Raw genomic sequence first — 14,529 nt, 5'->3', positions numbered from 1 at the left:
TTTCCCTTAAAATGTCAATGAACCTCATATGAACTTGTCTATATTCTCCTCCTTTGACAAACTGGCTAGTGCTTTTAGTTCTTCCTTTCTTCTCTTATCTTCATTACATCTTCAAGATTATCTGACTAGGATTTTTTAGTTTTTCCTTTCATGTCTTATTTTCACTACATCTTCAAGATTATCTCTACTAAACATACCGTATGAACAACAATCATATGTTACTTCCTGCTATACTTTTAATTTTATGTCTAAACCACTATGCTTATGTAAATATCGTATGCAATCATATATTATTATCTGCTGTATTTAATAACTGTATGCTCTGTCCAGTTGGACTCTGGTAAACAAATGTAAAATAAATAAATACATTTATTATTTAATTATGTATGCATGTTCTAGAGTAGAAAGCTTATCCAAATGGACTGTTTTCAGTTTCAGCCTGGATGCACATTACATACGTCCCTAACACATTGAAAAGATGTGAGCAGTACATTAAGAAGAGATGATAGATTGCATTCTTGGTGAATACATAGTATAGTAACATTGAAAACGAATGAAAGGTAGTACAGGACTGGTTGATCACATACATGCTAAAGGGGGTGCTATATATTCAATAATGCGTCTGTTGAGATAAAAATTAAAGGCAAATTACGACTTCTCCAGACCTAGAGGCGATGTCTTTGGAAATTAGATGAGCCAGGCAGAAGACTTTCCAAACTACTGTGGAGACATTATCAACAAGAGTGCCTAGATCCCTTATGACAGTCTCTAATTACAGGGCTATGCCAACTATATATTATGTGAAATGTTTTGTTAATCAAAACAAACTATTTCTCCTGTTTGGTATATACTTCTCTGAAGTACAGGCTAACACAGAAGGTCTTTGGCTAACGAAGTTTGCGGATGACTGCAAACTGGGTGCCGTAATCGAAACTCCTAATGATGTGGACATCCTACAAAAGGGCCTCACTGAGACAGATGCCTGGTGTCAAAGCCATGGCCTGAAGCTCAATTCCAAAAATTGCATTGTCATCCCTTTTGGTAAAAACTCTGTACCCATGAACTACCACATAGGTGGTAGTCTACTTAACACCGAAAGTGTGATAAGAGACCTTGGGACACAGGTGGACAGTAGTCTCTCCTTTGATAATTACATTGCCACAGTGGTCAGGAAATCCTTCTACGTGGCACACCTCATCACAAAAGATTTCTCATCCAGAAAAAAAGAGGTCATTCTTCCCCTCTAGTCATCACTCATTAGACCCATTATAGAGTATAGCGCCCCTTTTGGTATGTACCTCACAAGACATCTACAACAACTGGAGAGGGCACAGAAATACCTCACAAAGAGAATTACTGGCCTCAAACAGATACCCTACGCAGACCTTCTCAAAAAACTCCAGCTTTACTCCGTCACATATTGCCTACTCAGAGGCGATCTCTGCCTAACATACAAAGCTATGTCAAACCCAGAGCTGTTGGACATGCTCCACTTAAAGAAATCACAATCCTTCCAAACTACACGCTGTAGGGACCTAAACCTTGTCACCACAATAAACAGAACATGCTGGAGGGATAGATTCCTGTCCCAGAGACTTCCCATACTCTGGAACAGACTACCTATCTATGTCAAACAGTGCTCCTCATTAGCTCTCTTCAAGAAAAATCTTGATGATTGGATGGGAAATAGGAAATTCACCCTGGGGATCACTTCTGTGGCTCTGGTCGACAGGGGCACAGGAAAATAATTTTCTTGGGTGGCGAAAGCCAGGGTACCTTTTTGGCTAGGCTGTATAGGCCCTAGGGCCAATAGCCTAGTACCTACCTATGAACCATTGCTTCTGTATCAGTGTTAACATGGCCTAATTTTCTAAACCCATTCCTTGATTACAAGTATTGGGTGGAACCAAACCTCAGCTTTACATTATTCTCTCATAGTAACAAGCTAAAGTGAAAAAAATGTTGTTGGGCACTGCTACCGAGTTACTTGATTTGTTACCTCTAAGGCTTTTTTTGCCTTACCACTAAGGGGTTTGTCCCCACTAGCATGAAATAGGTTCATAGGTAAGTACTAGGCTAGTTGCCCTTGCAGGCCATTTTAAGCCAGGCAAGTTTCTGTTTTTGTGTTTGAATTAACCTATCCCATTTGGTTAGAGATTGATCTTACCCATCCCATGGTAGATAATCGTATATTATCCCTAATGAGAATAACTGGGATCATACCATAGATAATTCAAGGGGACCCAAATATGGGACAAAGCACTTAGGAGTTGCCTTTGTCTATTAGTAGTACACGGGGCAGTCCTGGGGTAAATTTTCAGTTTTCTCTCCATAGGTCAAAGTGGAAAATGGACGGGTGAAGTATGTATTATGTGGATAGGTAGTCTGTTCCAGAGCAGAGGTATCCGCTGCGAGATATAGTTGTCTCTCCAAACCATTCTGTTGATGTAGTAGAAGAGGTTTAGATCTGTAGAGCAAGTATTTCTGATGCCATTTGACTTGTTGATGTGCAGTAAATCCATCAGTAATGGGTCAGAGGGTGTCCTGTATGCCAGACACAGCTCAATATAGTGACAGGGCTTTGAGTCGTCCATATAGGACATGTTGTTTAGGCCTTGTATCCTTTTACTAAGGTATCTCTGTAGGCATTCCAGTTGTCACGTGTCTGGATAGATACAAGCCAAAAGGCACATTATATTGAATGACTGACCTAATGAGGGCTGAATAATGGGTGTCAGTGACACCCATGGATGTATACCCAATACCTTTTTTTATAAGCTGTGCAATATAGAAGGACTTTCTTACAACAAAAGACATAACGCTGATCAAAAGTTACATCACTGCCCACATAAGTTCCCAAATCTCAAAACTCTGCGTCAACTTGTCGAGGCGTATTGTCAATGTGGTAGTTCCCTGGGGAAGATGACTTCCCAAAAGATACAGTAATGTATTTTGTGGCACTAAGTTTCAGCCCGTGATTTTGACACTAGTTATTTGTTTGGAACAAACCTTACTGCAGGATGGCTAAGTCATGTGGAGATTCATTGACAGCTCCTAGCTTGTAGTCATCTGCAAACTTAGCCAGAGCTCTTTGGTATTGGCTTTTACATCAGAAAAGTAGATGCCAAACAGGAGAGGTCTCTGGGAGACTCCAGTGGTGACTAGTGACTGGTGGCTGATGACTACTGGAGGAATGCACTTCTTTTCTTACTAACTCTGAACCTTACAGTGCAAAATTGCAGAGAGCCTTTGCAAGGTTTAGCTGTTTTATGGGTAATTATATAATAAAATAATTGTGATTCACTCCAAAGGTTTGGATAGCTACCTAACATGCTAGCTATAACTATACAGACATTTCTACTTTTGTACTTTTAGCGTTCACACAGCATAGCATATCTGACTGTAAATCCCCTAACTACTGAACTGCCTATTCTGCTCTAATATCTAGTTTAACTTGTAATGAGGTCATCACTGTGTGACACAGTAGTCCATCACTGCTGCATCACAGGGTCTGGCTCTTCAGATCGATTCCTGACTTTGCTGCCTTTTTGTGCAGAGAAGACATAATCTTTACTGTCTCCATTTGGATTTGTATATATGTGTGTGTGTGTGTGTGTGTGTGTGTGTGTGTGTGTGTGTGTGTGTGTGTGTGTGTGTGTGTGTATATATATATACATGTATACACCCTGAGATGGAATTGTTGCACATTTGATATAAGTTTCATTGTCTTGTGCCCATTAAATGTCACAAGAGGCTTTGGTTCCTTATGACCTGAAGTGAGCATGTATCAGAGAATGGATGAATTGTATAGAATCTCTGTAAAGGCACACTCCATGAAGGAAAAGCAGCCTACTACACTGCATGCCTGACACATAATATAAGCTGGGTATTCCAGCAACCAGAGTAAGGGCCAATGGCCAAGGACAACATCTTATCAAGCGCATGCACTTTGTAGCTGGGGAACAGTCTAATGTATGGAAGTATGCATCAGTTAGTGGGTCTGGCATTGTGGGAGTCTCACTCTTACGGGTTACTATTGGGTAATGGAATATACGAAAAGAGGAGATGCTGATGGATGCATGGATGACATTCCACCTCTCAGATGACAATGCAATATCATGGGAAGCTAGAGATAAGAAAAGATTGGTAAGCAAACAGCCTAGAAAAAACTAAAACTATCTGATCTTGCAATTACTTATTTGAACAGGTTCATAAGTGACCTTCAGACATTGCTTAGACCTGAATTCTACTTGAGTGTCTCAACTATTCGTGATCTGTTAAAATACCAGTTTATTACTGTTCTCTGAAATTCAAAGGACTATTGGATTTGGGGTCTTCCATGCTCCCCTAGTATCTGACCTATCACTGACAGCAGGGGTGTCTAAAGACTACAAAACATTTACAGCCTTCCAGGCAGGCATTTATAGCCAGATCCATCCTTATAGCTCTTTGCATGTAGCATCATTGTTCAGTCTTTGATATTCAATCTTTGATATTCTGCTGATCAAACAGGGGCTGACTGAATTATATGAAACCTAATGCATACAGATCTCAAAAGAGGAACCTGCTGCACTCTTAGAGAGCAAGTGTATCCAAGGTTGTTGCCAGGCTGCTTCACTGCTTCTGTGATGTTCCTTCATCTTCCAGACTATTAAGTATGCCATAGATCAAAACATCTCTGATAGACATACCTTCTCCTATCTTTCTCTGTATGAATCAATGTAATTCTAAAGAGCATCACAGAAAACCTTGATAGCATTGCCATTAAGTAACTTTTAAAAGTGTTTCTTAAGAAAATAAGTCCATGTGAATATTATGGCTTTAGTTGGTCAGTTTGTTATCACCTACTTGTGATCTCAGTTAAATTGATATACAGAGTGGTACTGGTTGATGTGTAATCCAAAAGCTGATTTTTGAAGGGGCACAGATGGGCAGACAGCATTATAAAATTAAACACCAAACTGCTAACATTAGCTGAGAAAGTAAGGGGGTTCTAGAAAAATATTCTCTCCTACTTACTATCCTAAAGCCTTTGTATATGCCATAACTAAGTACAACAAGTTCTTACAGAAATGGAAATACTGGACAACTTTGTTTCCTGAGAAGTTTGTCTGCAAAACAAGAAACAGCAGTTAGAACCGAATATGGAATAACACACTGATTCAAGGCCGGTAAAGGAGTGTGACAATGCTGTATATTGTCACATTACTAATATAATTTATATTTTGAATGTGTTATGTGAAATGTTGGGTTAGATGAATCATATACTGTAATCAAAATTACTAAGATAAATGTTAATAACATCAGATATGTAAACTATACCACCAAAATCGTACAAAAATTAAAAAGAGTTGAAGAGCCTATAGGTGAAGGTAAAAGTAGAAATCACAAAAGTTATGTGCATTTCTCAGTGTCAAAAAAAATAAAATTATGTAATCTAGCCCAATCAAATTTCTTCAAACAGATGGCAGAAAAGTGGAAGTATTGTCCGATTTTATTTTCCTAACGCCAAGATTCTGTAGCCATGAAACTTGAAAGACTCATTTCTTCAAAGGAAAGCTATGGCAAATCTGGATAAGATTTTAAAGAACAAAGACATCTCAATGTTGGCAAAGGTCCATGTAGTCAAAGTTTTTGGTTTTCTCAGTAACAAGATATGGCTGTGAGAGATGGACTGTAAATAAGACTGCACTGGAAAACCAATAGTTTTACACTGCTGAGTTTTGGAAAAAAATGAGAATTCCATGGACAGCAAGAAAATCAAATAAGTCAATACTTAAGGAAATAAATCAAGACTGTTCACTGGAAGTTCTTACAGTAAAACTAAAACTTGTGTACTTTGACCAAACATGGTAAAGACAGGATTTACTGGAGAAGACCTCATAATGGAAAAGATTGAGGGCAAAAGAAGGGGGCAGCAGGGCCTAAAATGGGCAGACAGCATTATAAAATTAATGAATATAAATCTGTAAGAACTTCAATAATCAGTTGTTGAAAGACAGGCCTGTTGTGCTAAAGCCATTGAAGTCACAAAGAGTTGGACTTAATTAAATGACTAAACAACAAAAGTAAAATGATTTTTATATGAGCATATGGCACCTTTGTTAAACTGTAATATTTGCTAATTAAGCTAACATTATAATGTTCTGAATCTCACCCTGAAACTTGTTAGAAGCTTTTATTAGTTCTGTAACACAGCTGTGAACTTGAATGCATTTCAGCTATAAACTGCCTTTCAGTTGTGTATTATCTAATGTATGATCCACTTTGCCAGCTTCTAAACTGGGGCATCATACTTCTTCAATTACCCAACCTGCTCAATCACACAGTAACAACAAATAAAAGAACTAACTAAATACTGTCTTCACCACTCATGATTTAATGCATTTTGCATTTTAATTGTAATCAAGCTATCATAGCCAGCATTTGCTGTATTTCTGCATTATTTCACTTACGTCTATTGATACAGCCTTCTGCAGTACAAGTACATCATAACCTGAAACGTAGACTCTCACTACTATATTTTGCTTTCCTTTCAGAAAAGCTGCAGCAACTACAAAGATTCCAGACACAAAGGGCTGCAGAATGTGCTCAGTGGGTAAGTAAAGTTTTATATTTTGCTCATCATAACTTTAAAAAGGTCAACACTTATGGACAATGTTTCTAAGGAACTTCCTAGCTACAGGTTTCAAGTCATGAAAACCAAACATAATCAAAAACAAGACAACACATTCCCAATATAAATGGGCAGCCAGTGCTGTCATCTTTTATTTCTTACTGCAACACAGTTCAGAAAAGTATATATGCAGCATCATCAGTGTAGCAGTTAGTTTGGCCTTTTCCTCTAGATTTGTTGGATAAGTTCTCCACTGCAGAATCTTTTTCCATTCATTGCTGTGATCTGGTTAGTACTTAGTTATTCGGGTTGGATGACTGGTATTTGTATAAAGTATGACTGACCCAGACAAAGTTAATGAATGACAGGCAGATTCCTTATAAAGCTTATGATATATAGTGTGTTTCTTGCTTGAGAGCAGAACATGACACCACCAACCATATTTGTGCTGATTTCAACAGAAAGACTTTAAAGTGAAAGGAGCAGTCTGTCCAGAGTCATATGGACAAGAAAAGCCTTGAAACCTTGTTCTCTGGCATTTTATGGCCTGTAGTATTTGTCCCACTGGAGACAAAAAAGTACATCGTGATGCCCCTAAAAGTAAATGGACAAAAGGAGACAAAGGATGCTGCTTCAACCCAGAGGATTGTGCTGGGCTGAAGAACTCTGGGTCAGGACAGACACTTTTACATAGGCACATTTTCTGTATGTGACCTCTAGCATTTCCCAACAGGAATGCCATCAAAGCCTGGGATGTCCTCCTGCATCAATGCCGGATGACTAGTTATTGGTCCAAAGGCCTCTCTAAAAGCATCCCATACTGATGCCCAGTTTTCTGTCAGAGATGGAGAGGAAGGAAGTGGCTTGGCCCTTGCTTATGACAATGTTAGCCAAAAGGTGGAGGTCATAGATGCCCAGATATCAAGATCAAGTATCCCTTTCAAGAGGACCCCTCACATCCAAACACAGGATGTCCATCCAGAACAGTTCCATGTCATTGCCTGTACCTCAAATAATAGGTAAATTCTCACACTCTCCTGCCTCTTAGCCCCTGTCCATGACTGATTCAAGTTGTCCCATGACTCTGTGCATTTTATTCAGAGCTAGCTATCTCAATTGAACCCCTATGTACTGAGTATCCCCTCTACTCAAAGAAGGGGGCCCTCTCCTAGCAGGGAGTCAGAATCCTTAGATTCAGTAGAGTGTCTCACACTTCCTAGATGTCTTCCCTTGTAGGTAATGACTACAGCTACTAAAGATGACTTGCTTTCTGTTTCTCCAAGAGTGTACTTCCCATTTGAGGATATCTTATGTAGGAAGAAAGATCAGCATACATGCATAGCTTGACAGGTCTGCTACAGGTGTCTATATGCTAGTAGCTCATGGTACACCTGCTAGCTGCCACTTACTCAAAAAGCAAGTGCTGTAACTCCCACTAGCCCAATCTCTTTTTCTACACAGCTCAACACCAGATCCTATAATCTATATAGCCATGCTAGACTTACACTGTAATTAAAACTCCCACCCAGTTCCCAGTCTGATTCCTCAGTCCCTTACTCTAAACATCCATGCCCCATCCCTAACCTTAAAGTCTTTGATTGCCAAGTAACCGTAAAACTCCAAACCCCCTTCCCTAAACCTAACTTTCCTGATCACTTCCTTACCCTAAAACTCCCTTCCTGCTCCCTAAACTTAAAACTCCAACTCTCCTTCCTAAACTTAAACTCAGGATTAAACCTAAAACTCCAACCCTCCCCTCCTTAAACCTAAATCCCCCTTTTATTCCCTAAATCTAAAACTCCCTTCCCTCTCCCTAATCCTAAATTCCCCCTCCTAGCTCCAATCCCAAGTCCTCTCTCCCACCACACAGCTACTTGCCCAGACTCATACTTGAGTTTGAGCATGAGCAACGCTCACACCTGAACCTCTCATAGTACCAGAAAGTTGAGCATAAATCCATTTTTTTCCAACTAGACTACTTGCCCAAACTCATATTCAGGTTCAAGCACAAGTAGCAGCCTAGCCAAGCTACAAGACAGTCGATTCCCAGGTATTAAAGTGGTTTTCCAGTGACTGGGACTTGAGTACCAGTAGTGATCTCCAACCTGCCATGTACTTTCTCTTTATTCTGGTTTTCTCTCACACACATACACACACACACACACACACACACACACACACACACACACACACACACACACACACACACAGTCAGTCTCACAACAATGACATATTCAAAAACTGATAAAGCTACAGAAATTGCTTACCATGTCTCCTGCAAGCAATCACTTTTATTTTATATTGATAATTCCCAGCTACACATTGCAGATATTCTGGGATGTTGTGCATAACAAAAAGGAGCCTGGTGATGTACTGTGTTCACCAATAGGTTCCACTGTACCTCCCTGAGTTTCAAGTGGCTAAAGCCTCTTGAAACAACTATAAAAACACACCTTTGCAGGGCTTCCCTTACTTAAACTAACTTGAGAGCCACACAACAAAGAAAAGAAAAGAAATTACTGCGCACAAATATAAACCAGCTGGAAATGATTTATGTTGAAAACCTCAGCTGAACACTAGCAAGTTAAAATCAGTGGTCAGAAACCTCATCCACTTAAGCCTCGACCACTTATGTCTCTACAAATTGCAGAATATCTTTCGCATACCTGTTGGTTATGTTTTATCATTTGAAATAATTAGTGAAAAAATAAACTATACTGCTGACAACAGCCACAGTGGGCAGGTTCTGCACATTCCAAGTGTTCAGCTACATTTCAGAATTTCCTTTTACAAAAATATGTTCATACCATGCAAAGCAATGCTACTTTTCAACCAAGAACAGTGCCTTCATTTGCTGTACCTGTCTTGCACAGGAAATTAAGCTACATAGAGAACAAAATTAAAGTAAATAATGTGGGAAGAAATAGCCAGGGAATTGTTATGGCTAGGCTTGTATAGGCCCTAGGGCTGATAGCCTAGTACCAACCTATGAACCTATTTGGCTGAAATAACACATACTGTTTCAGAATCAAGCTTGATGGAGTGCTTTCTGAATATAGTTCTGTTTTAGTATTTTAAATTCAAAATTTATTTAGAAATAATGACTGTAAACTACTGCATTACACAGCCAAACAATAAAAAATATATAATATAATATGATATCATGTAATATAATATAATATAATATAATATAATATAATATAATATAATATAATATAATATAATATAATATAATATTATTTATTTATTTACTATTCTGTAACTGGATAGGTGGACTTGGTCAATGACCTTTTTCAGCCATAACCCTTGCTCAGAGGCAATAAATAGTGCAAGTAAAGTTAAATTACATAGTTATGTGAAATTATATATGAACTAACATAAAGAAAAAAATCAGAGATATTGACAAATGGAAAAATAAACCAACAAACCTTAAATCATAGTGTGATGAAAATATGCAATGTTGGAGAAGGGGTGGGACAGATGAAGATTAACTGGTGACTCTTGTGCAGACCTGGTGACAAGAGATAAGCCTTCATGACCAAGTCGATTCAAGCATTCAGTTTACAGGATGTGTTATTCAAATGAAACAGAAACAAATCATGGGCTGAATGAACGTTTTAGGAGATAGTTGCCCTGAAATATGTCCCACTGAAAGGCTGACCTCAATAACTCGCATTGCAGTTTTAAATAAAGTCTGACCATTCAAACTGTTGCGGAGACACCATCCTCATAAGTGACTACCAAAACTCAAGTCCTCTTCCATTTTTTTCTGCATAAAATCTTTGGAATCTTGAATCTATCTCTTTCTAAAAAAATGGCTTACAGAGGCTTACTACAACTATACTAATGACAGGAAACCACATTTCCTGCAAATGTAAGATTTTCCTGTGACCATCTTAAAGCATCACATCAGTTTAAAAATGAAAAAAAAAGAAAGTTACAAAAGTAAATAAAACAAAAAGTGCACAACTGTCATACAACCCACTGTGACTGGCTAGCATTTTTTCCAGTGTTAAAAACTCGTTAGCTTATTTAAAACCATGATACAGTCATAACAATCCTTGACAAAGGGGTGGGTCACTTATTTGTATTTATATTTCATTGACCTTGTTAGTCCGACTAGGCTAATGGCCTCTTTTCATGGGAGACCAGAGGTAGTATTTATATTACTAAGACAAATTTGGTCAGGGCATCATGGAATTTCCCCCACTCTTTTTGATAGGTGTCATGGGATCTTTTACATCCACCTGAGCTACCAATTTAAGCAGATGACACTTCAGTTTAATGTCTCAGCCAAAGAATAACACACTCATGAATGCTGCACCCCAGTAATGCTGCACTGTAAAGTCAGCAATCCATTCACCTTTAGTGGGAATAGAAGCCACAGCCTTCTGGTCTTCCAGTACCCACGGTGAGTGTTCTACCTGTTGTGCTCCTACTGGGAATTACATTTACTTCCTCTTGTCCAGTGTGTTTTGTCACTCTGGCTTCATCCTAAGGACCACACCTTGCCATTGAAAGTAAATCCCACCATAATCCACCCCCTGCCATAGATTATTGCATAATTAATGCATGACAGTGTAAGTTACGTAAGTTATTTGTGCTTTATCCATAATCACAAACTAGAGAGTTCACCAGGATTTCTGGAATTGTATGGCATCTTCCAGAATGTGATCTCCTACCTTCCTCCAAACCTGAACCACTCATAGTACCAGAAAGTTGAGCATAAATCCATTTTTTTCCAACGAGACATTAAAAAAAAAGTCCATTTGACAATATAGCATAACCATAAAACATGAGAATATTCCATTTATATTTCCATTTTAAAGCAAATATAAATGTTAGGCCATAACATTGTACAAAATAAGTATGTTTTTTAAAATGTGCACAGTATGGCAAGCATGACATATGCCTGGTTAACCATAGTGGCAACCAGACTAACTTTATCAGTGGAGAGGTGAACAAATCCTCTAAAACATGTAGTCTGAACTGGCTGAAATTACACAATGAATTCAGATAACATAAACTGAAAATGTCAAGAACTTGAGTCACTGATTTTGTGCTTAATTCATTTTATTGTGAAGTCACACAACCAGAGCTTTATTGTTTACCTTGCCTTTGTATAGTCTGTAATGATGCAGGAAAAAGGAATCTATTATATGGGAAGCCTGAAGTCCAGATTTAATTGAACTGAATTATTTCCTTTTATCATTTGATAACCATTATACCTCTGTCTGCAGCAGAGCAGGTTTATATATTTTGTTGCATAAAATAACAATCAAGAAATTACTTTAATGAGACATCCTAGGAGAACGATCAGATACTTTTTGGTCCCAATTTCAGTCCATTTAAGGGTGGAATAGATTGAAAAATCGTAATAGGAAAACTGATAGTGTGAAATGCTTACTTGTTTGTTTGTCTTTTCGGCTTTTCCTGGTTAGGGGTCGCTACAGCGGAACCCCGGTCAGCTAATGATTGGCAGTAGATTTTTATGATGCTGAGTTGCCAGCCCAACACCCAACCTTCAGCGAAGACACGCCCATTCACACGTGTCTTTTGAACGCTACTCGATAGTGTGAAATGCTTACTAAAAGATTAAAATCCCCTGTTGAATTCCTTTATCTGGGTTTATTTGGGTGTTACTACTCCGTCTATACTAACAAATGCACCAAGCTGTCACATGGTCATATCAGACATTAGTAGCATATGACCACACATAAAATGTATTCAGCATCTCATTTCCAAACATCAGCAAATGAACATCACTATCTACAATTATAGGCAAATTGTTTCCTTTTAAGGCCATGCCATGAATTCTGACATTCAGTAACATAGTAAGACTTGCCTCAATGGAGGGTCACCATTTCTTTAGTACAGATAGTGGTTTGATGTTTTTACAAGGAGCATATTATAGCTGCCTGCAGTGTTTTTTGTTTTTTTTTCATATCTGAGATTGCACATTTGTCTCATAAACCAGACTGCAAATAAATACATAATAGTATTTATTTTTATTTTGTAAATGATTAGTTAGACTGATCACTCTTTTCCCCCTTTAGGCACAAGCCAGGCCAGAAACTGGCACAAATATCAACAATTAATAGTGTACTGCAGAAGAGGACAAATGTTAAGGATTTTATGACATATGTGACTAGGTATATAATTAAATTTATACATTACACCAAGAAAGTGAAAAAGGATCACCTCTGTCCACTGTGAACTCTACAAATGAATAAACCTGAAGAAAAAGACCAGCATACATTGCCTGTTACAATGGAGGTACTGAAATGGTTGAGTAGCCCAGGTATTAGTCACAGCTTCAACAATGCATTGTTCCTTTCAGAAAGTTAAAGAAGTCTGGATAATATCTGTAGGATTGCAGCAGTCTTGTGGCAGCTGGTGCAGACATGAAAGGCATAACCTTTTCATCCTTATTATTTAATCACCTGTTTCAAGTTATTTTACTGCAGTAATAGATTCGTCATACAAAATACTATTATAGGAAGTAAATCTTCAAAAAAGGCTCTTGCAGCATATGTAAATTTCATTTCTCTATCTCTTGGTTCATCTGCAGATATGTTCTGTGTGTTACCGTGTCTGTTCGATATTACTAGTTGTTTCTCACTCCTGCTCTCTGCTTCTCTGATATCCAAGGATGGCCCTCATTCAGATGGCTAAAATAGAAAAAAATGAGGGGAACTTATGTTCCGTGATCCTTTGACTGATATTCAGGTTGACAATGGGAAGACTTTGGCTAAGTCATTTTAATAGCTGCCAACAGTATTCCTGTGCACGTTATCGTCTGCAAACATCTAGACAAGTCTCCAGTGTTATGGTAAGTATCTCATGTGTACTTGTATACTACCTTACCCAGAAGAAGCTGTAGAGGATGTAGAACTTGTAACATATTTCTTCAGCTAGACAAATGTTTCAATGTATGTACATTTCTTTAGTGATTAGCTCTATTGAGACAAGCACCTACTAAAATAATGCTTTAGAAAATGAGCCAAGTGCTCAAAATTATTTTTCAGTGCTAATAAAGCATTTTACTAGGACTGTCATATTAACGGATGCACACTATTATTCTTTTTCCCTACTTTTAGTGAATAATAAAGACAATGGATCCTGTTATCTATGTGGGGCACTGGAGTCCAGTGTAATATTGCTACAGTGGTATGAACCTATGCAGAAGTTCCTGCTTGTAAGGGTAAGCCATTCCTTAAACTGCATTTTTCTAGTGTGATTAAATCTACCTAATGATAAATTCTGTTTGTTAATGTTTACATAAAAATGTAATTTGGAAAAACATTTTAAAAGCACACAAAGTGCATGAATACTTAAACTAAAATTGAGTTTCTCCTGTATCTGTTAAACCCTTTCTCGTAAGACTGCTGCAAACACCACTCTTTACTGAATTTTAAGACCGTTGTACAATGCACCACAGGTTATATTGTAGTTTGTAGGAGCCACATGCTGTTTCACTACCAGAGGATTCCACATTAACAAAAATAGTTAATGAGAAAAAGTTTCAAACAGCCCCACTCCAACACATAGCTCAACACCACAGCTTTGTCAGTTTCTGAGTTCTCTGACCACAGTAAATTTCCCAATGCAAGTGTTTTTAGGGGCAATTAACACTCCATCCCCAACCCCATTAGTGCTACATAATTATTCTAACTATAAGGTTACTCATAGTGGAAGAAGGCCTTTCATTTCCAAGCAAAATTGTGCATGTATTTCAGCTGGCAACAGGAATATATGAAGGTTTTGAAGAACACACAATTTGAAAAGATGATTCCTATAACTTGCGCTTCAAAATGTAGCTGTCTGTAAGTTATACCACTTTCTAAAAAGAAAAGAGAGGTAATCCAGTGGGCTCGAGTGAAGTCTGGTATCACACCTGTGACCCAGAGGGT

At 38.1% G+C, this 14,529-nt stretch overlaps 1 protein-coding gene across 2 annotated transcripts in view; it reads left to right on the top strand.

The window, feature by feature from the left end:
• LOC122794052 (mitogen-activated protein kinase kinase kinase kinase 5-like) overlaps positions 1–14,529 on the top strand; it is a 1,947,254-nt gene that overhangs the window by 1,727,727 nt on the left and 204,998 nt on the right. For both annotated transcript variants that reach the window (XM_044062187.1, XM_044062182.1), the window contains exons 26-27: positions 6,540–6,598; positions 13,717–13,820. In XM_044062187.1, coding sequence (XP_043918122.1) covers positions 6,540–6,598; positions 13,717–13,820 — 163 coding nt within the window. The remainder of the gene's footprint in view (positions 1–6,539; positions 6,599–13,716; positions 13,821–14,529) is intronic.

Source organism: Protopterus annectens, chromosome 1.part0, assembly GCF_019279795.1.
Source record: "Protopterus annectens isolate FY-2018-M chromosome 1.part0, PAN1.0, whole genome shotgun sequence".
NCBI classification, from domain to species: Eukaryota; Metazoa; Chordata; order Ceratodontiformes; family Protopteridae; genus Protopterus; species Protopterus annectens.
This window is presented reverse-complemented; position numbering and strand designations above follow the sequence as displayed.